The sequence below is a fragment of the Monodelphis domestica genome, chromosome 1, assembly GCF_027887165.1.
Source record: "Monodelphis domestica isolate mMonDom1 chromosome 1, mMonDom1.pri, whole genome shotgun sequence".
Lineage (NCBI taxonomy): Eukaryota > Metazoa > Chordata > Mammalia > Didelphimorphia > Didelphidae > Monodelphis > Monodelphis domestica.
In genome coordinates, this window is record NC_077227.1 from 51,245,564 (window position 1) to 51,269,641 (window position 24,078).

The following is a 24,078-nucleotide window of genomic DNA, read 5'->3' on the forward strand; positions in this document are numbered from 1 at the left end:
TCCCTTGTAACTCATGGATACCTCCTTGCTCACTCAGCTCTGGATTATCCCTTCATCATCCCCTATTCATTTATCCTGGGAAACATTGGCAGGTGAAGGGAGTGTGCAGAATCCCAAGGATTCTGCAGAGAGGGTCTCTACAGGAACCTCCCGGACACTGTCTGAGTTTCGTGGCAACAGGAAAATAAACACACATCCAGATTCCAAATTCCAATCTGATGTCATCCCCCCTATGACCTTCATTCAACTCCAACTGCCATTTTGTTTTCTAGACTCCCTGAAATGGAGAGGGTGGTGGTGAGAGGAGTTTGGGCTTTGCCCAAGCCCTGTTGAATGGGCTAGAAAAGTATAGCCAGGAGAGGTAGTATTTTGAAGGAGAGGGAAAGAGAAAGAGATAGGGAATTCTGGGAGGTATGTGTGGGAAAACACTGTTTCCTATACCTACCACCAACAAATGTTGTCTGCTTATTTGTTTAGGGCCTGACTCCTAGCTTTAGTCACTGTTGACCCATTCCTTCTACTTGAATCCCAGAACCCTCACCATGGGGACCAAAAAACAAAAAAAAATGAAGAAAGTCGTCTTCTATGCCGAGCGTACAAAGGATAGACTCCCCCCAGGACCCTCGAGGCAGGAAGTTTTGCAGACTCCAATCCTTATGGCCTTAATGAAGAGTAAGTTAAGACTATCCATCCTCATCTAAAAGGCAGTTTCAGGGACTTGGGGATTGTATTCTAACAGGGGACAAGGCCATTCTCCAAAGAAATGAAACTCTAATGGTAAAATTTTAGGCAATATGATGTAGAAGATATTCATGGAAAGGATGGGAATTGGGAGGATGGGACTGTCTCTTCCTGGACTGATGGGCAAGGAAGCCCTTGTTCATTGTGCCTAGGGAGATGGGTATATCAGATTCTGATGGACTGACTTTTTCTCCTTTCCTTCTCCTCTCTCCCTGCTAGGTCCTGGGCCTGCGAGGTACCTCCGTCCATCTTGTACAGGCTTTATAGGCCATGATATCACTATGAATAGAGCACCAGCCTACACTTTCCACATCAAGCACTCAGAAAAGCGTGAGATTCTGGGAAGAAGTTGGGATGGAGAACGGACGGTAGCAAGGGGCACTTGGGATGGGGAGGATATGCTACCAAGGAGGACAAGATGGAGCTACTTTCCCCTTTCCAGACTTGGTCAAGCCATTTTCTGGAGAAGAGAATGGGGCAAAGCCATGTCTTAAACACCTGTAGAGAGTGTGGATATGGAAGCTGGGGCTTTGGGTATTTGTGGAGGCAGAGGTTGCCCTTTAGTGATCCTGGACCTGAAACTATGGACCAATGCCTAATAGATGGGAGACTATGTTCCACTGGAAAGAGTTGAAGTTAGACGTGCTGGGTTCACATTCTTTTTTTTTTTTAATCTTCTATCTTAGAATCAATATTGGGCAATGGGGGTTAAGTGACTTGCCCAGGGTCACACAGCTAGGAAGTGTCTGAGGACAAATTTGAACCCAGGACCTCCCATCTCTGGGTCTGGCTCTCAATCCAATGAGCCACCCAGTGACCCCTGGGTTCACATTCTGAGGGATACTTCTATCCATGGCTGTGGGCAATTCAATTGCCCTTTTGATGTCTTAATGTCCTTATCTATAAAATGAAGGGGCAGGGTTAGATGTTCCCTAAGGATCTCTTTCAGCTCTAAATTTATGATTTTAGGATGCTGTCACACTAGTTTCCTACAGACTGGGAAGGTTGAATCATTTAAGTCTATCCAGAGACCTCGTCCTTATGGATCAGGCTTTCCAAAAGCTGTTTCCCTCTAACTGCACTCCAGCCCCCAGCCCAGCCTGCAGCCTTTTATGTTAGCCCATCACATAGTTGTAGAACTTGCCTTGACTAGATCTAGAGGCAGGAGCCCAGGGATGAGTGGATCATGGTGGCATCTGATCCCCACTTGTCACTCTGCCTTTGAGGAGGTCACTGACGAACTCTAACTCCTGGAGAGAGATGACAACAAGGCTGGAGCCTTGTAAATGAAGCCGCACTTGGGCTGATGATTTGTTGAGCTATGCTGTGGCTGTAAGACGTATTTCCAGGAATCCCCATGTCATTTCTTTCTAGTGAAGTGTCTACTTGTTATGATTAAAATCCCAACATCCTAATTTAATCCAGTTTATGACAGTTTTAGGCATGTATCTCCAGAGCCCTCTTGGTCCTGCCATCTCAGTTGAGCAAGAGACAGGAAAGAGGAGAAATAAGACCAGCCTCTCCTTGAAGAGCTTAATCCTTTTGGGGAAAAGTACAGATTCTTGTAGCAGCCTTGCTCAGATATAGCCTGGCAGGTCTTATTGTTACTGTTGAATGCCTCCCAAATGCGAGCCCATTTGGTCTCCTAAAGGCTCCTCCAAAAGTTATAGATATAGGGGGCAGCTGGGTGGCTCAGTGGATTGAGAATCAAGCCTGGAGATGGGAAGTCCTGGGTTCAAATCTTGTCTCAGATGTTTCCTAGCTGTGTGACCCTGGGCAAGTCACTTAACCCCCATTACTTAGCTCTTACCACCCTTCTACCTTGGAACCAATAAATAGAATTGATTTTAAGACAGAAGAAGGTAAGGGTTAATAAAAATAAAATAAGATAAATGTGCATTGACACAATGAAGAATATGTATTTGGGTTTTAAAAATGATATATACAACTTTTTTAAAGTAAAAAAGACTCCTGGACCTAAAAACCCTTGAAAATGACAATGGGATTTTCCTTAAGGGGAGTCCTGCTGTAGGGTATTGGTATGGGCTCCATGATCTTGGCAGGTCCTGTCTAGCTCCATCACAGGAAGTTATCACTGTGGATCCCAGCCTGCAGACTTGGCCTTGGGTCTGACACATATGTTGTTCTTCCATCCCCTCAACAGGTCATACTGACGAGTACAGTCCTGGGCCTCAGTATCTCTATGACTCCAGGGTCACCCGCTTTGGAGTGTCAAGTTGCTCCCAAGTTCCAATGGAGGAGCGGATCTCAAACTTACGTAAGATGGTGAAAGGGTATGATGCTGGGCTGGTACTAGGGATTGAAAGGTATGGGCTCATGGAGTTTTCTGTTGAGGTTTATTAGGATGGACAGGATTCAAGAGGAACCACACCCTAGACATGCCCCAAAGGTCAGAGAAATCTGATTCCCATCCTCTGGAAGAAGGAGGAGAAATGGGACAGGCAATTGCTAGGGGGGGAGAGAAGTAGAGGAAGAGAGGGAGGAGGAAAGAGAGGACCAGAGGCTTTGCTGAGTTGAGCCAAAGTTCACCAGGAATAGCAGATGTAATGGAGATGTCAGAGGCAGAAAACAGAATCCAAGGAAAGGTCTATGAAACTGTCTTGGAAGTTAGAGATGGCTGGTTACGAAGAGGAGCAGAGAGCATCTGGAAAATGTTTCGTCTTCAGTGTTGTCTTTGCCTGGTGTGGGAGTCTTTTAGGATGGTGGCATGGTTAGCACTCTTCCCCTTTCTTGCCTTGTTGTATCAGCCATGCCATGGGTACATTGACCCAGCTCCCTCTGTACTCTGCTGCACATACATTGCTGTGGACACATCAAGTCATGGGAAACAGAAAATGGTCTGAGGATGTTCTTGGGTAGTGGAGGAGGACCAGCATACATCCTCTTTAATCTGCTACATCTGTACTGCTGCAGGTTTAAGATTGTAGATGCATTCGTGGGACAGAGCCTGGATTTGTGTACAGACCTTTGGAATCCCCTGCTCCAATGCCTGTGTCTTGATGTACCATTCTGCCTTGATGCCATCACTGCAACATGCATGGATGTCCCATGCTGATGCCATTGTGTTAATGCAATAACATCACAGAGACTGACCTGACAACATGGGCTTGATGAGCCCAGAACTCTCATTCTCAGCATACAGAAGGGAATAAGCTTTGGTCAGATGCCTTCTTTGTGCCAGGTGCTGAGCTAAGTGTTTCATAGATAGCTCATTTGATCTTCACAACAACCCTGGGAGATAGTGATATTGTTATTCCCATTTTTCACAGTTGAAGAAACTGAGGTAGATTACAGTTCAATGATTTACCCAGGATCACACAGCTAGTCAGTGTCTGAGGCTGGATTTGAACTCATGTCTTCCTTATTCTAAACCTAGTGCTTTATCCTTTGCACCATGTAGGTGCTGCTGTCTTTCCAGGCACCTGCCAATGCTTCCTTCCTAAATATACCCTGATCCTTGGCACCATGCTTCTCCTCTGTCCATGACATAGGAAGGAGAGGAAGGAGGGTAGTGACCAGGACACTGAGGGGAGAAACATGCAAGCAGAAGGGAGTATATGGGAATATATAGGGAATGGAGACCATATTATGAACTGTGCTTGGAAGAGAGATCCTGTATGTGTCTATCAGTCCCTCTGTGTGGGAGATGTAGCAAGGAGCTGCTTTTAGCTTGGGCTCCTATTTCCCAACATTCTCTGGGACAGCAATTCTGCTTCCTCCTGTTTGCCACATTCTAAAGCTTCCCCCAGATTTTAGAAGTGAACATCCCAGGTGTTTAGGAAATAGCTATTAGCACCCCACACATTGGGGCAGCAACTCTGCCCCGGGCAGTATTTCCTTGGGTATTTATTTCAAGGTTGGAGTAATGCAAAGATGTTGGTGTGGCTATGATATTGCCCAATGTGGTTCTGTGGTTGCATTGAGATGGTGTGCTAGGATGCAAAGACCGGCAGAGCCAGATCCCGCTGATCCAGCAAGATATTAGGTGGGCTGTGTAGAGCATTCAGTGGAAACTCCTATCAAAGAGCATGTGGCTATGTCTTGATGTCCTAGGGAGCACAGCAGTCTTTGGCCATTTTGTCACACTGATATGGTCATGATAGCTTCTTTAAAAAAAAAACAACCTTTGCTTTCCATCTTAGAATTAAAACTGTGCATTGGTTCCAAGGCAAAAGAGTAGTAAGGGCTAGGCAATGGGGGTAAAGTGACTGGCCCAGGGCCACACAACTAGGAAGAATCTGTGGTCAGATTTGAATCCAGGACCTCTCATCTTTAGGCCTGGCTCTGAATCCACTGAGCCACCTACTTGCCTTCAGCACCTTAGCTTCTACAGATGGTCTCTGATGACCTGAACCTGAGAGTCAGGAATTAACTGTGCATCTGATTGTACAATATCATCCCATTAAAGAGTTATTTCTTCAAGCACAGGGATGTAAGAAGTACAGTGTCTGGATTTTATATTTCAACCATGATTCAGATTCTCATATATGTAAAGGCATGACTGGGAAAATGGGAAAGGGCTTGAAAAGTATTATCAATGATACAACTGTCTTAAAGCATCACTGGGACACAGTGTCATCATTGCCCGAGACTTTTGGTGTGCACTCTATATCCAAACTAGGTATACGATTCATTGCTAAAGCTACACAGAAACCATCAGGGCAAACACAGGCTCAGAGAGAAAGCCACCCAGGAAACTAGGCTCCCAGAATCCATCCCACAGAGGCATTGGCAGGTTATTTCACTTCTTCCTGACCTAGCAGTCAACTCTGCAGTGTGAGGATCAATCTAGAAACATTGGTTCACTCTTTGGACTCTCTTGACTTGTAGATTGGCTGGAGCCAACCTAAGAAGAAGACACTGGTGTCCTCGTCAGGGTTATTGGCACTAGGAGCCGACTTTTTAGTACACAGATAATTTCTTGATTTCTTCTCCCCTCCCTCCCCTCATGAGTCTTGCTCTCCCTTTCTTACTGAGGCTTGAAGTTCAATGGCCACATGGAGGTTAGATGCCAGTGCTGACTACCACGGAAGCTTTAACCAGATTTATTATTCTGACCTGGGCTGGTTCATCCCTCAGTTAGTCTGGTAACCCTGCATACTCAGGGGCACACCAGACTTAGTGTGGAGACCCAATTGTCTTTGGGCGTATGGCAGCTCAGGATTCCAGAACTCAAATCAATCCATCACCTCCCTCTTCGTTCTCCACCCAGGAATTTATAGGCAAGGAGGACCATACCTGATCTCTGACTTCCTTATGTTAGTAACCTGTCTTGACACTATGAAACTAGTCTTTTTTTCTTCTATAGATTGAGAAAGGCTAGTATGGGTTACACAGGGATTAACAAGAACAACTCCATGATTTATAAGCAGTTACGGTTCAGGACATCTAAGAGAATGATCTCTCTCTCTCCATTTATTTGTCTGTCTATCTATCTATCTATCTATCTATCTATCTATCTATCTATCTATCTATCAGTCTGTCTGTCTGTCTGTTTGTCTATCTATCTATCTATTTTTCCATCTCTCTATCTGTCCATCTATCCATCTATCTGTCTATCTGTCCATCTATCCGTCTATCTGTCTATCTATCTATCTATCTATCTATCTATCTATCTATCTATCTATCTATCTATCTATCTATCTGTCTGTCTGTCTGCCTGTTTGTCTATCTATCTATCTATTTTTCCATCTCTCTATCTGTCCATCTATCCATCTATCCATCTATCTGTCCATCTATCCATCTATCTGTCCATCTATCTGTCTATCTGTCTATCTATCTATCTATCACTCTGTTTGTCTGCCTGTTTGTCTATCTATCTATCTATTTTTCCATCTCTCTATCTGTCCATCTATCCATTTATCCGTCTATCTGTCCATCTATCCGTCTATCTGTCTGTCTATCTATCTATCTATCTATCTATCTATCTATCTATCTATCTATCTGTCTGTCTGTCTTTCTATCTGTCTCTCTCTGTCTATCTATCTGTCTGTCTGTCTGTCTGTCTATTTGTCCGCCCATCCATCTGTCTATCGATCTACCTATCTATCTGTTCGTCTATTTGTCCATTTTTCTTTCTATCCATCTATTTGTCTATCTATCTATCTATCTATCTATCTATCTACCTATCTGTCCATCTATTTGTCCATCTCTCTGTCTATCCATCTATTTGTCTCTCTCTCTCTCTCTCTGTGTCTGTCTGTCTATCTATCTATCTGTCTGTCTATTTGTCTGTCCATATCTCTCTCTCTGTCTGTTTATTTGTCCATTTCTCTCTGTCTATGTATCTATTTGTCTGTCTGTCTGTCTATCTATCTATCTATCTATCTATCTATCTATCTATCTATCTATCTATCTGTCCATCTCTCTGTCTATCTGTCTATTTGTCTTTCTCTCTCTCTGTGTCTGTCTATCTATCTATCTGTCTGTCTGTCTGTCTATTTGTCCGTCCATCTCTCTCTCTCTCTCTCTCTCTGTCTGTTTATTTGTCCATTTCTCTCTGTCTATGCATCTATTTGTCTGTCTGTCTGTCTGTCTGTCTATCTGTCTGTCTATTTGTCTATGTATCTATCTATCCATGTTGTGCTACAAGTGCCAGCTCTGTTTATCCCTGGTTAGGACAGATCAGATTCTACTCTTTTCTCACCAATGTGAATTGTCCAGAGATATCAGCTCAGATGTTATTGGTGATATTTGTTTTTGATACATGAGAAAGATGGTAGGTAGCTGTGGACCAAATACTTCCGGGCTGGTGAAGGATCTTGAGTACAATGCCATAGGATGAATGGTCAAGAGAGCCTGGGAATGTCTAGCTTGAAGAAGGGAAGATTGGGAGTGGGAAGGGACAAGTTTCCCTTGTCTTCAAGTATTTGAAGAGTTGTTTTGTGGGAGAGGAATTAGGACTGTTCTTTTTGACTCCAGAGGGTAGAACCAGGACCAATGGTTAGAAATTGTGAAAAGGCCAACCAAGGCTTGAATTGATCCAAAATGGAATGGGCCAACATAAGAGAATATAGCTTCCTCCTCACTAGAGGGCTTTAATAAAGCAGAGACCAGATGAACACTGGTCAAGTTCTTTTCCTTTTTTCCTTAAAACTTTTATGTTCTGCCTAAGAATTGATAGTAATATTGATTCCAAGGCAGAAGAGTAGTTAGGGCTAGGCAATTGGGGTTAAGTGACTTGATTCTTTCTTAGAACTGTTGAGGTCCTTTCCAATAGTCTGTGATTCCATTCCTTTTATGGAGAAAGGGAGCCCCCTTGCTGGAGAATGGATTAGCTCAAGGGCATGGACTTTGGTTGGTATGGTATGGTAATAGTCTCTCGGTAAGGAGGATGACGATTGTCTTTGTGCGCTTTCATCTGTGATGTAGATGAGTGTGCACAAAGACACTTGTGTGTGAAGGAGATTTAAGTGGAAAAGTCGATGCACAGAGACAGTCCCACTCTCTCGGCGTTGGAAGCCTGGGTCCAGTGGCATGAAAAGTCATTACACCTGGAGACTTCCTCAGCTGCATTGGATGGCCGTGTTGTGTTTTGGTGTGAAGAACTCTAAATACATCAGAGCTCATTTTCTAGTGGCTCAGTCCCAGAAGTCTCTGAGTCATCTGAAGAGGGAGAGCAGGGGAACAAGGGAATTTTTACTATATTCTTCCTATTTCCCCCTACATATCCCAGATCTGATATTTAATTTAGTTTGTTGAGAAGACTTCATTTACCAATGGGAAAAAAACCCCAGTATACATATATATATGATCTGCTATCAGGATATCAGGACGTGGAAATTCACATTTGTAAACATACTTAATTTCTGGTAGTATGTATTTTACATTATTGGAGGAGAGAATAAACATCCCTAGAGGTCTTATTAATGCCAGGCACTATGCTAAGCACTTTGCAAATATTATATCATTTGATCCTTTGAAACAACCTGGAGTTAAATGCTATTTTTGGCCCTATTTTATGGACTTGCCCAGTGTCACACAGATAGTGAAAACACACTTCAACTCAGTTCTTCCTGACTCCAGGCCCAGCATTCTCTATATATAGTGTGCCACTACCTGCTTTAGGGTCCAAGAAAGAAGGATCAACAACATAGAAGAAAGATGTGTCTCAATTCCCAAGCACTCTAGGATATAACTTGAGAAATACTGTTGATCTTTCTACCATTTTATCAGAGGTTTCTTTTTTTTATTTTTATTTTTTATTTGGTCAATTTCAAACATTATTCCTTGGTTAGAAAAATCATATTCTTTCCCTCCCTCCCACCCCCCATCCCTTCCCATAGCCGACTCACAATTCCACTGGGTATTACATGTGTCCTTGATCAGAACCGATTTCCATGTTGTTGGTGTTTGCATTGGGATGTTCATTAGAGTCTCCATCCCCAACTATGTCCCCTCGACCCATGTGATCAAGCAGTTGTTTTACTTCTGTGTTTCTACTCCCACAGATTTTCCTCTGGATGTGGATAATGTTCTTTCTCATAGATCCCGCCAGGTTGTCCAGGATCACTGCATTGTCACTAATGGAGAAGCCCATTACATTCGATTGTACCACAGTGTATCAGTCTCTGTGTACAATGTTTTCTTGGTTCTGCTCCTCTCGCTCTGCATCAATTCCTGGAGGTTGTTCCAGTCTCCATGGAATTCCTCCAGTTCATTATTCCTTTGAGCACAATAGTATTCCATCACCAACATATACCACAAAGTCAATGGGAAAGGGCTTCAACTAGGAATAAGTTAGGAAGCCCTCTCAGATTGAGGCCCAAATAGATGAGAATTGCAAACTTGAGTGGTCCAGGAAGTATCAAATCTCCTGTCATGATGATTCATGGTAAAAGTCAATCTGGGGTCTGGGACCTGTCCTTGTGGGCTGGGGTGTGGCATATCTTAACTTTGGGACTTTGGAAGATTATTGTTTAATGACAGGTTATGAGATTTAAGGGTATCTCTTGGGGGAAATAGATCCTTCAATGACTGGTTGATTAGTTATAATGGAAGGCCAACCTTGAGGAACAAGCCTTGGTAGTTTAGAAGGCCATTCTCTTACTATGGGAGGCAGAAAGATGGCATTGCTAGGATGATGTTTTGGATTGTTTGGACTGCAATAGTAGGGGCACTTTATCAAGTGGTGTTGGGACCAATTCAGCCTGTTTGAATAGCTCTCTATAGGCAGAGAGACTTAGGAACTTTGTTTCCAGACCAGCCTTCATAATGCAGTGCAGGTTGTGTTAACCGATGTTGAGAGCACAAGAAGTGAGACTGATTCATGGTACAGTGGTATGGGTTCATGGACTCTAGTGCTCCAGGGAGATCTTCCTTTCTGTCTGTATTTGTGTTCCATCTCTGCCTGGGTCTGGGACACTGGGTTATATAGTAACCTGTCTGAGATTTGGGGCTCCAAGAATACTGCATTTGGACAGCGATGACTCTGTCATAGGGACCACCATGGCTGGGTTCTTGACAATGTCTCCTGACATCTTTCCTATTCTCTGTCATGTTTGTCCCAGAGCTTATGAGATATTAACAGATGGAAACTTAAAAAAAAAACTCTTACCTTCCATCTTAGAATCAATACTGCGTATTGGTTCAAGGGCAGAAGAGTGGCAAGGGCTAGGGAATGGGGGTGAAGTGACTTGCTCAGAGTCACATGGCTAGGAAGTGTCTGAGGTCAGATTTGAACCCCAGATCAGGTCTGGCTCTCCATCCACTGGACCACCTAGCTGCCCCCCATCCCCAGATGACAACTCTTAGTGGGGAACTGAAAGGCACTCTGATCATTTAGGGGAACAGCTGTGAAAACTAGTTTCCTAGGGCCACTCCAATTCTTCTAGTTTGTGTTTATGGAAACCAGTAACTACCACAGCATATCCTCTATCTAGTCTTCAAAGGTCTGGTAGTCACGATAGCAGTAAGAGACCATTTGAGAGATTAGTGGGAGGAGAAGAGGAACCATAGAATTCCTTCAAGGGAAGGAGTGAGGACTAAATTGGGAACCTGTATAACTTCGGTTAATTAATGTTCATGGAGAGAAATTTTGCTCATGTAGGCAAGAAATAGCTGGCCATCAAACCTGCCCCGGGAGGCGTGTGTTAAAATGAAAATTCTCTGGAGACTATCTTAATTTATAACTATTTGTTAAATAAATTAAAAAGAGCACATCAGAGAAAGAAAAGGCACCAGCTACACATGGCTGACTGTTTCCTTCACAAGCCTCTCCCCCTAGCCAGTGCTTGACCAAGCTCATGCTTATCTAGCCACCTCCTCTCACTGTGATCCCAGGGTAAAAGAGACCTCCTTCCTTCCCTGACCTAAAACATATGTCTTCTATACAGTGACTTTTCTGAGTCTCTCTGAGTTGATGGACTTAACTTCAGTCCCTATCAGAGGTTGGTTTTCTGGATGCCAGGAGTCACGTGGGACAAGAGGCAAGCATCTTCCCAGAGCCAAGAGCCACATGGCCTCTGGTGTCCTCCTAAAGTGGGCACGAGTGCACCTCATGCAGATAAATCCCAGACCTTGATCATATTTCAATCAAAGAGTGTGACTGAATTGCAAACTTAGGGAAGGGGCTATTTTCAAACTCAATATGAAAATTTCTCCTTTAACCCAAGACTGATCTTAGGGGATCAAGAAAAGGAAAAGAGATTCAGGCTAATGTTAAATTCTTACACCTGACAGTAATACTTAGGAGGGGATATGTCCCTTTCAGGAATGTGCTGGAGCCAGCTCTAACTAGCTCTCTAGAGTCGTGTTAAATTTCCATTATGATCACTAATAGCTTGGAAACTAGGAAATAGCACAAATTGAGAACATTTATATTCTCTCTCCTCTCTCTCTCTCTCTCTCTCTCTCTCTCTCTATATATATATATATATATATATATATATCACAGTATATATAGTATAGAATAAATTGATTTATTGTTTTGTTGATCATCTTAGTCTTAAGAAAGTGCTGGAGGAAATAATAATAATAACTCAATTCAAATTAAACTTTAAAGTGGATCCAATTGTTAAATATTTACCAGCATATTCTCAGTTATTCTTAGTGATCATAATAATTCAGTTTGCTTGAAGAAGACTGATCTTCCTTTGGGGTGTCATGTTTAGGAGATGCTCTTGTTTTTGATATTTTTCCTTGAGTGGATCCTTGTGCTTCGAGTTGGTTTTATTTTAGTGGCTGTAGACAGAGTTTTGAGAAACACCAAATATTTGGTAAATAATATAGAGTGAGAAGATTAAGTCTGCATGAATGAGAGCTTTGGGAGCTTAGAGCCCTGTTCCAATGAGATGAAAAAATTAGTAAAAGTAAAGGCTTGAGGTTGTTAGCACAATAGGACCATAGGGAGGCAGTGTGAGTTTGAGGGCATCCCGTGTCTTGTTTTCCTGTATTCAAGGTTCTAGTGTTCTCTTATGATTTCAGCATTGGGGAGTAGTGATAAGAAAGCATGGTTAATGGACCAGTCAAGATGTGGAAGTAACAGGAAGAAGTAGAGCCAATTCTATCCCTGAAACTATTTAAAAATAAACAATTGTTGAAAATTACACCAGGCTGAATTGTGATTTGGAAATTCAAGGGAAAAAAAATCATGGTGAGCATTTTTTTTTCCAGCACAGGTCAGTATAGTTCTGTCGACATTAAAGATGAAGTCCAGCCAGAAATAGCTTTGAGGAGCATTCCAGTAGAGAGACTGAAATGGAGCTGAGACTATGAGAAGAAACCCTAGTTCTGGAATAGAGGGTCTTAACACTACAGGGTTTAGGAAAGGTACCCAATAGCAGCTGCCACTTAATTCTCAGTGCTGGGTCAAAGATCCAATGTGGACTGACTCGGAGACTTTAGCTGAGGAATAGAGGTTGAGAAAGGGAATAGTCACAGGCTTTTTGCTGAGCTAGAAACAAGTATAGAAATGAATAACCATTGTATGATGTTGACCCCAGAGCAGCCCCTAATCCAACCTGAATCCTGCAGTAGAATAAGGTTAAGAAACCTAAATCATAGGGGAGCCTTCTGTTTTGAACATGCAGAGCTTTCCAGCTGGAAAGACTGGAAGCAGTCTACTGAAGCTCCAACCAGGGGCAAGTCCATGGTTGTGTTGCTCACATTTAAATCCGTGTCAGGAACTTGCAGAGCTCAGACCTGTGAACAGGGCATTGCTTTTCCCTGAGATCCCAGAATAATATGATATCATTACTCAGAGAAAGTAACAGGAGCCAAGAGGACACAAAACGGATGAGAACAACCCAGACATAACCTCCATAGGGCTCTGGCTAACGTCAGGAAGAATGAAAGAATACCATCATAATGCCCTGAATATAGGCCATCTTGGATTGAGGTTAGAATAACACGATCTGGGGGAGCTAAGTGGCTTAGTGAATAGAGAGCCAGTCATGGAAATGGGAGGTCCTGGGTTCAAATATGACCTCATACCCTTGGAGTCACTTAACCCCAATTGCCTAACCCTTACTTCTCTTCTGACTTGGAATCAATATTAGTATCAATTCTAAGAAAGTAAAGATTTTAAGGAAAAAAGAAATAAGAACAAGCTGATTTTCTGACAATATTGGCAACTGAATATGTGATGATTGGTGTGTTGTGTGTGAACATGATTGGAAGTGGTAACATGAAGAATTCTTCTGCATTTGGCTGTGCTCCATATGACCATGTTGCGATCCAGAACTAAATTCTGTGACTGCTTAGAGACCTAGTCTCAGAAATAACATGATGGGCCACTGATTCCTTGCCTGAAAATTCCCACAATGTCTACAGGGGTCTTTTTTTTTTTTTAAGAAATAATTCTGACTGCAATTTTCCTGGCAGGAATAGTTTCCAATTAGAGGCTGTATTTCATGGGTCAAGTTTTTAAAGGCTCTCTAGATGTTTTTAGAAATGTAGATGCTCCTTACTGCAACCTGCTATCCACTAGACCAGGGGACATGTGGAGAAAGCAAATGTGGAGGAGGTCTGACTTTGTTGCTTTTCTATGGCACATTTGCAACAGAACTTGATATATGTTGACTTTATAGCCTTTTTTGAAAGAAGGATGCCAGGGGCAGATAGGTGGTGCAGTGGATAGAGGACCAGGCCTGAAGATGGGAGGTCCTGGGTTCAAATCTGGTCTCAGACACTTCCTAACTGTGTGACCCTGGGCAAGTCACTTAACCCCCATTGCCTCGTCCTTACCACTCTTCTGTCTTGGAACCAGTACATAGTATTGATTCTGGGATAGTAGTTAGGGGTTAAAAAAAATGATCAAGGATGCCATTCCTTTGCCCCAGGGAAGTTTTCATTTCAGGAGGGCCATAGGGAATGTTTTATCAATGTTCTGAAGCCCGAATGACTGCCTGCCTCTGTGAAGGAGACATGCACATTCTATAGGATCAAATCCAGAGCACTCTGCTGTGAACATGAGACTGAAGAAAACAGCAAAGCAATGGATGAAGAATAAAAGCCCCCTTATTGGACTCTGGAGGCCAGGTCCATATCCCAGTTTGGTACCCTCACAGGGTCTGGACAATAGGACCTTAGGCTCATTAATGATCACCAATCATCTATTCATTGTCCAACATCTCCTTCCTTAAGCCAATCTTTATATGACAGCAGTAGAAACAACTAGCCCCCATTTGTTTGGGGTAGCATGACAGATTATGAGGTCCATCGTATCTTTGATTGTAGAGAATATCTTTACTTTGATGCAAGGAGGATGAGTATTTTATATCTCAATGCTGAGAAGTATGGCTTGAAGTGGCTACTGTCTATTCAGGCATGATCATTGGGCATCCCTAAATGAAATAGCTATTTCAGTGGGTCCTTTTATTTTGTCAAATCACTGAGCAGGACTCCAAAATTGAGTTGTTCTATAATCTTATCTTCTTGGTGCCTTTATGAAATTCCAGTTTCCCCAATGCTTTGATTTTCCCCCAGGTTTTCCTTGAATGTCAAATTGGGATATGAATATAATTACTCACAAATATCTCATGGCTCAGGCCCTTTTCTATAGAGATTCAAATCTCTCCTCCACCCACCTCTTTGCAAGACCCTTAAAGGATTATTTATTCACCTTTTGTTTAAACTGGCTCAGTCTTAGTGAAGAAGAAATCAACAGCATTAGCTTTCAGACTTCAGAGAAGTGAGTCATTTTTTGTTCCTAGGAAGGTCTGAAATCGCAATTTCTCCTAACAAGTTTTCTACCTATGTTGTTCTCAGGCATGACCTCAGATTCTCTTGGTGGGAGATCATCACTCCTCCCTCCTCTCCACAAGGTCTTTTTGTCTTGAAGGTAACACATGGGGTGGTCTCTTTCTTTCCATCATCTGCTCCTGTAATGATGGCCACTTGATGTCTAATTTTAAGTTCTTCAAGGTTCTTCTAGCTACTACAGAGATGAAGCTACTTTCATAGAGTAGTCACCAAAGGTGAGATGATCAGGCGGCCTCTCGGTGTCTCCTCTCCCTGTCTTGGACATCTCTCTGATGACCTTCTTCAAAGAACAATGAATCTCTTTTTAAATGTCTCCCACATGGGAGTGATTTCAAGATCTTATGATCTTCGAATGATCTCAAGAACTATTCAAGGAGTGCTAAGGACAAAGAAGTCAGTCAGGACTCTCTCTTTTGGCCAAGAAGCCACAGCGATTTTCTTTGCATTCCTTTGTGTCGGGATGATCATCTTACCTTCTGGAAATGGTGGGAAGGGTAGGGAATGTGGCCTGAGTGTTCATTGGGATTCATGTTGATCTGTGACAGTGGCCCTGCCATTCTATCCCCCTTGAGCCAGATATGTTATACATGGGAACCAGGGTGAGCAAACAGCTGTATATTATAGGGGGACCAACTTCCCTCCTAAAAAGGCTGCCTGGCCAGGTCCTGGGGATGACAAAAACAAATTGGGAAGCTGTTCTTAAAGGCAGCATTGGGTGCCTTGGACCATTGTCTTCATTCCCATCTCAAATCCTACCACTAACCTTGTCTGAATGATATCCCCTTTGACTTCTAGGTGTGTGGACTACACCAGCACCAACTACATACTTCATTGAGAATGTTCATCCCCCTGGTGAGCGCCGGTCACCCCAGTACACGATGGGCTACCGCTGTCCTTATCGCATATCGGATCCTAACCCGGCCCCTAACCAGTATCCCCAGCCCCCACGGCTAGGGTATGCCACCCCTGTGAACCACAGCGCTCCATGCTATGGCTTTGGCACCTCTGCTAATCCATGGTATTTCAATAAGGACATCTACAAAACCCCTGGCCCAGCTGCGCATGCCAGGCCCGAACCATCAGTTTACCAGAACCGGAGTCCTATCCACACCATGGGGAAGCTCTTTGGCTACCCCCGTGACCAGACAAATTATCCAGGTCCTGGTTCCCATGATGTGCAAATGGTCACCCTTCACAAGCCTCAAGTACCTTCCTTTTCCATGGGCATCAAACATTCACCTCACCTCACTCCCCTGATCATTGATGTGAAGGACTGATCCTGCCCTTTCCTACTTCCCTTCTTGTGATAATAGGGCACGAGTAGAAGGGACTTCAGAAGACAAACTTAGTTTCTGTACTCGGGATAATATTAGCATCTTTCTTCAAGCCAGGTCATGCCTAGTGCCAGTTTACTGCTAACATCTCTCAGATTATAGCCCTTGCCCAAACACCCCACTCAGTTATACTGAGGGATTTCCTTTTCCCTCCCAAATGTATGTTTTTCTTAAATAAAACTGACCTTGGAACAGTGGCAAAAACAGTCTCCATCAACTGCCTAGAACCCAGAGGACCCTAGATAAAGATGAGCTGAATGAATGACTGAATGAATAAAGGAATGAGTAAAGGGATGGAAGCGTGAATGAATAAACTAGATTAAGTGAGTGAATGTGGAAGTGTATGAATGACTCAATGAATGCAGTGGATGGGTGAATTCATTTGGGTAAGACCAGGGATTTTCTGCCAGTGTTGAGTTTCTGATTACTATCTCTTCCTTGTGCCAGCCCCTTCCATGATTACATTGGTTTGAACCCAATCTAACTGAAAAGAAAGGACTGGGGGCTGGCACAAGGAAGACCTGTGGAGCCTATTGTAAGACTGAGATGGAAGGACATGTTGGGCGAAGAGGCTGGAGTTAATGGGGCCACATGTGGACCTATACAGAAGTGGGTATATTTGTAAAGGTTTGTATATGGGACCTAATGGAAGGGTGAATGCATGCACACGTGTGTATTTACGTATGATGTACAGAGAGTGAAGCCTCCAGGTGTAACGACTTTTCCTGCCACTGGACCCAGGCTTCCAACGCCGAGAGAGTGGGACTGTCTCTGTGCATCGACTTTTCCACTTAAATCTTCTTCACGCACAAGTATCTTTGTGCACACTCATCTATACACCATAGATGAAAGCGCACAAAGACAATCGTCATCCTCAGTTACCGAGAGACTACTACCATAGAGAGTGGGTCTATGCATGTGATGCCTTTAGGGCTAAAATTATGAAGTCCTGTCCTTGTTTTCCCTGCTTTGAGTCCCTTCTCCCCTCTGTTCTCCCTTAAGGGCCTCTTGTTTGAAAGAAAGTATCTGACAAGCTTGTTCCCCTTTGAGGGAGGAGAATTCCCAGTGACTTTCAACTTGCCAGGATAGGTTTCAGGATCAGGGAGCCTGAATAAGGTAGGGGTGATCCCAAAGGGAGGAAATTCCAATGGGGCATTATCAGAGGTAGCTGATGCATGTGCTACTTACTGTGTTTGGGGGGTTTCCAGGGGCCAGCCTTGCCTATCTCACTGAGACTTCCCTCCACATATACAACTGTCCTTGGCTTCAATGTGACAAGTTGGCAAGCTTGGTTTGTGCTGTGAGAATCAGAGCCTGGCACTGTCTATGAGAGCCACCAGGTCTGCCAACCCCCCCCCCCCCAAGAAGTGGTTGCTTCACTCTTCCTTTCATGGTAGTGTAACCCAGGTCTCAAAGCCCATTGTTATAGGGACTCTTCTCACTGTGGAGATCAATGCCCTGCACCTGGGCAAGGAGAGGAATAGAGCTGGAGAGCAGAGATTCAGTCTCTTGACTTCCTTGGAGTTTCTTCAGTCTCTTCCAGCCTGGTATTTGCTTCAGGTACTTTTGGCTTCCTGTTTTGAAAAAGATGATGGACGATTCCAACCTCACTTCAGATTGCTGGAGGGAGAATAAGATTGGGAAGAAGCCAGCATGAGAGAATCCAAAACCAGGAGTCTTCATCATGCTGGCATCCAGCTGGCAACAATGAGATTTGGGGGTATTTTCCCTTGGGTGAGATCTGGGACTCTTTTGGTTGAGCCGAGTTACCTTAATTCCAATAAGAGAGCTTCTTCACTCTGTATTGTCTTGGGGTATATTCTATTAAATTGTCTCTGATTTTTGTTTAGCTATCAACTTTGATAAATGAATTTCTTTGCTATTTGCTATGTGCATTCATTGTGGAATTGGTATTTGGTGGGAAGGGAGTCCTTCTTTCCCCATTAATGAAGAGCAATTAGGAGTTTAGGTCGAACTTGAAAATGGTATTCTTTAGACCAGTGATGGCAAACCTTTTAGAGATGAAGTACCAGGTCCCTACCCCACCTCCTAGACTGTGTGCCTTGCTAGCCCCCCCCCCCCAGTAAAGATTGAGTGCCATTCCCTACCCACCCAGAGAGAGAATGCTGTAATGTAGTCTCTCGGTAGCCGAGAATGACAATTGGGGTACCCTTACCCCAAATCGGAGAGGGAGGAAGCACTCTCATTGGGCTGCTGGACAGAGGGGCTAGTGATGAGAGGTGCCTGTGGAGAGGGGGAGGAGAATGGCTTGAGCACTCCCTTCCAACTCTGCCACTTATGAGCCACCCACCTTACCCACTGTGCACTCCCATTGGCCTTCTGGGCAGAGGGGCAGGGGATGTGAAAAAATATTGTCAAGCACAGTGGAGAGGGGGAAGGGAATAGCTCCAAGTCCCTCTGCTTTTCTAGTAATGAACTCTCAGGGGACAAGGTTGGGGATTAGGGTGGCCCATGTGCCCACAGAGAGCACTCTGCATGCCATCTTTGGCACCCATGCCATAGGTTCACCATCACTGCTCCAGACCAATAAAGAGAGTGAATAGATATCATTCTGACCTGCTATCTGCACTCTCAGAGGAGAACAGTGGTCAGCTTTTGGGCTCCAACTTCTTGCTTCTCCTCCTGACAGGAAATAAGATATCCCTTAGAGAAAGGTGGAGTGAAGAATATAGAAACTAAAGACATTTATTATTGCAAAGCCACCTGCTACACCAGTAAGGAGAGACTCACCAGTTTTTTCCACTTTTGTTTTTATCCCCCCATTTCTTTTTCCTTGTTGCTAGGCAGCTGGTGGTTTGTTGGTTAAAGCACTGGACCTCCCCTCTCCCTTCCCACTGTCCTAAATCAGAAAACTGAATTCAAATTTTACCTAAGATCCTTTTTGTATGACCCTGGGCAAGTCACTCATTCTCTATCTGTCTCAGTTCCTTCATCTGCAGAATGGGAATAATAAAACATCTACCTCCCAGAATTGTTATGAATATCAAATGAGAATATTTGCAAAGTGTATGCTCAGCACAGTGCTTGGCACAAAGTGGTCAGTTTAAATGCTAATTCCCTTTTCACTTAAGTTTTTTTTCTTCTGTTTTTGATTATCTCTGGCCCTCTTTCTCATTCACTTCTCTCTTTCTCTGGGTCTCTACCTTTGTCTCTTGTGTATTTCTTTTTCTCTGACTTGACTTCTCTTTTTTTTTTTGTGGCTTGTTTTCTCTTGGCTTCCTGCTCTGTCCCTGTTTAATCTCCTCCCTCCTTTCCATCAGTGTGCCTATCTTTGTGTCTCTTTTCCTTTATAATTTTCATTCCTGTCTTTCCCATTCTTCCTTTTATTTCTTTTGTTCTCTCATAATTTCCTGTCTCTCTTTTACACTCTATCCTTCCCTCCTTCTGAGGGTTGGCAGGAACCTGAGAAGAATACTTCTGTGTGAGGAAGGGACCTTGATATCTCTGATTAGGGCTGATTAGGGTCTGAGGAAGGACAAGAGATGGTAAAAGCCTCTCTCATCCCACAGATATTTGGATCTATAATGGAAAATTAGGATCTAATCCTGTTGTGGGAGAAACACTATCGCCCCAAGAATGGGAGACTCAAACTTTGTTCAATCCAAAAGTAAGAAAAGATTTTTTTTTTTAAGAAGTGGTTTTATGGTGGCATAACAGCCCAATAGTTGGTGGGATAGTCTGGGGGCTAATCAGGTAGCCTTAATGGATAAGCCCAGGGGCCTCTTTGGAGCTGATAGTATAGAGTAGCAGCTTCCATTGAGGAGTGGCAGCTTTCACACCCACCCTGTGGATCAGGGCTGACATATTTACTGGGGTCTGGGAGCTTGTCATTTCCCATTCCGAATTCAGGTGGAGGTACATTTTGGGGTTTGTTGCTGTAGGGAATAAGGAGCATGTACAAGTTTGGGGGATTCTTCTGGAATGCCAGAGTCCCCTGGTATGCAGGTTCCATGTTCCCCCACTGTCCATTTTGTCATCATTTGTCAATGTGGGAGAGGTCTTACTATCCTTCTAGAATGAGAATATGGGGGTGGTGGTACATTGGAAGACCACTACAGGTAGTTAATTATGCCTTTCAGTTCTAAGAACAGTAGGAGTAATTAATAAAACGTTACTCACAGAGCTGCTGCCCAGTATACAACATTAGTCGATCAAAGCTTGGCTAATGCCCAAACTATGGATTTTGCAGTTGATATTTAACCTGTGCTAACTAGGGAGAAATGCAAGATTTCAGAGTATGAGCTCAGGTCTTATTCCTATTAATATCCCTCACTGCTCACTGTCAGCCCACCTTGATCTCAACAATAGCCACTTCCCCCTACCATTGGTTAGTATGGGAAGCAAAGAGCTACAGAAAGTTGAATTAGCAGCTATGTGACCTTGGGCCAGTCATTATCCCTCCATGGATCTCAGTTTTCCCATAGGTTATTAGATTAGATAGATACCGTGACAAGGGAATTTAGATTTATAAGAGGAAAGATTTATAAGAGGGCAGGGAATCCCGCCAACTATGCCAATTATAAGGGGGCAGATCTATTCTGCACTGATTATGCCATTTGTAGGGTGGCTTATACTCCAAAGGATACTGAGATGCCAAAGCAAGAGAGGCCCATGCCAGCTTGGTTATTAATAGATTTTATTGAACTTAATTAGGTTAATTGGGTGTGTTGGGAGAATTTACTCAAAAGAGGCCAGTCCTGGGCAGCAGGAAGACAAAGTGATGTGGTGGATCCCCACCACTAACCCCAGACCAGGTCAGATATTATGTAGAAAGAAAACAAAGGAGGCATAGTGCCAGGGATGACTCAGAGTCAAGTGCAAGTTTTCCCATGGGATAGCTGGAGCTTCTTTTGCTATTTACGTCTCTTTTTTTCATCTAAATATATATCTTTATATATTCCTTATATGTACATTTATTTTTTTAACCCTTATCTTCTGTCTTGGAGTGAGTACTGGTATTGGCACCAAGGCAGAAGAGTGGTAAGGGTTAGGCAATGGGGGTTAAGTGACTTGCCCAGGATCACACAGCTAGAAAGTGTCTGAGGCTAGATTTGAATCTAGGACCTCCCAGCTCTAGGCCTGACTTTCAATCCACTGAGCCAGACAGCTGCCCCCTATGTTTCTTATTTTTAACATTACATCATTGTACTATATAATTTATCTGTTGTTGTTCAGTTGTGTCCTACTCTTCGTGACCCTATTTGTTGTTTTCTTGGCAAAGATACTGGAGTGATTTGTCATTTCCTTCACCAGCTCATTTTACCCATGAACAAACTGAGATAATAGGGTTAAGTGACTTGCCCAGGGTCACACAGCTAATAAATGTCTGAGGCCACATTTGAACTCAAAGATGCATTGTCCTGCCTCTAGGCCTGGTACTCTAACCGCTGTGCCACTTAACTGCCTAATTTATCTATATACTGTTGGGCAAGTAAGGGAAATTTCCACTTCTTATTCTCATTCTTCTAATTTGTTTCTTCCCAGTCAAAGTCTGGTTTCTAGCCACCCTCACCCCCAATCACAAATAAATGTAGTGACTTGATATTTTGTATGACCATGAATAATTTCACATTATTGCATTCTTTTGATTTTAAATGGTATTTTGAGGGTAAAGTTATCTAGTAAGGAATCACTGGGCCACTATGTATGGCCAGTTTTGCAGCTTTTATTGTATACTGGCCCAGCTTCTCTCCAAAATGTTTGAACTAATCTATGATCCCACTAACAACAGTATGGTAGAGTTCTTATCTCCCCATGGCCCTATCAATGAGAGATAGGAATATTTCCCCCTTGCCTTTTACTATTCAGATGGTTTGGGGATAATTAGTTTGTTTCTCTGCCAGTCTGGAGACTGACAACTCCAATAAAATGTAAGCTCCTTGAGGAGGGTTTGTTAGTCTAGGCTGAGTGCATGACTTGGTACCTGGCCATAGTAGGAGCTGAGTCTTCATATCGCTGCTGCTCTCTCTGATGACTCTACTGCCAACAAGCTCACTGTTGACTTCTACAGTTCCTTCTACAATTCCTGGTTGCTCCGGTAGAAGCCACAGGCCTGAATTCTTCTAGCTTTTCTGCACATCTCCTTGGGTTGGTGAATCAAAACAATGTTTTTCACAGAGGCAAGTTGTGACATGGTCCTTGGTCTTTGCCTCCAGAGTTCTCATGTGGCAGAAATTGCAGTATTTTCTGTGGGTTAAAAATCTCAAAGCAGTGCAGGGCTGCCATTGATTCTCCCACACAAATTATAGCTTCTGGAATGGTGATCTGGAATCCTGAGCTACTTCCCTCCTTTGTGGAGGAATTGATGCTGATGCAGTAGCCTCATCATCTAGCAACTGGCATTTTCAAAGAGCCTTGGCTAGGACTTCCGGTCAAGATGGCAGCTTAGAGAAAGCTAAAGTTCGGAGCTCCAGAAACACAAATGCAGAAAAGCAGAAATAATAAATGCAGCCTTTTCAGATCACAAGGCAATAAAAATAATGATTAGTAATGGTACATGGAAAACCAAATCAAAAACTAATTGGAAATTAAACAATATGATACTCCAAAATCATTTAGTTAGAGAAGAAATCATAGAAACAATTAACAATTTCATCGAGGAAAATGACAATGGCGAGACATCCTTTCAAACCTTTTGGGATGCAGCCAAAGCGGTAATCAGAGGTAAATTCATATCCCTGAGTGCATATATCAACAAACTAGGGAGAGCAGAGATCAATCAATTGGAAATGCAAATAAAAAACTCAAAAACGATCAAATTAACCCCCCCAGCAGAAAACCGAACTAGAAATCCTAAAAATTAAGGGAGAAATTAATAAAATTGAAAGTGATAGAACTATTGATTTAATAAATAAGACAAGAAGCTGGTACTTTGAAAAAACAAACAAAATAGACAAAGTACTGGTCAATCTAATTAAAAAAAAGAAAAGAAGAAAATGAAATTAACAGCATCAAAGATCAAAAGGGGGACATCACCTCCGATGAAGAGGAAATTAAGGCAATCATTAAAAATTACTTTGCCCAATTATATGGCAATAAATACACCAATTTAGGTGATATGGATGAGTATATACAAAAATACAAACTGCCTAGACTAACAGAAGAGGAAATAGAATTCTTAAATAATCCCATATCAGAAAATGAAATCCAACAAGCCATCAAAGAACTTCCTAAGAAAAAATCCCCAGGGCTTGATGGATTCACCAGTGAATTCTATCAAACATTCAGAGAACAGTTAATCCCAATACTATACAAACTATTTGACATAATAAGCAAAGAGGGAGTTCTACCAAACTCCTTTTATGACACAAACATGGTACTGATTCCAAAACCAGGCAGGTCAAAAACAGAGAAAGAAAACTATAGGCCAATCTCCCTAATGAATATAGATGCAAAAATCTTAAATAGGATACTAGCAAAAAGACTCCAGCAAGTGATCAGAAGGATCATTCACCATGATCAAGTAGGATTTATACCAGGGATGCTGGGCTGGTTCAATATTAGGAAAAGCATCCACATAATTGACCACATCAACAAGCAAACCAACAAGAACCACGTGATTATCTCAATAGACGCAGAAAAAGCCTTTGATAAAATACAACACCCATTCCTATTAAAAACACTAGAAAGCATAGGAATAGAAGGGTCATTCCTAAAAATAATAAACAGTATATATCTAAAACCATCAGCTAATATCATCTGCAATGGGGATAAACTAGATGCATTCCCAATAAGATCAGGAGTGAAACAAGGATGCCCA

The 24,078-nt window shown here is 42.8% G+C and overlaps 1 protein-coding gene across 1 annotated transcript; it reads left to right on the top strand.

Annotated features, from left to right (window-relative positions):
• The first annotated feature begins 218 nt into the window (after positions 1 to 218).
• CIMAP1C (ciliary microtubule associated protein 1C) lies at positions 219 to 16,502 on the top strand. The gene is made up of 4 exons (XM_001380059.4): positions 219 to 672; positions 961 to 1,071; positions 2,906 to 3,019; positions 15,760 to 16,502. Exons 1-4 carry the CDS (start codon positions 543 to 545, stop codon positions 16,239 to 16,241), a joined length of 837 nt encoding a protein of 278 aa, XP_001380096.1. The 5' UTR covers positions 219 to 542; the 3' UTR covers positions 16,242 to 16,502.
• Positions 16,503 to 24,078: the final 7,576 nt, after the last annotated feature.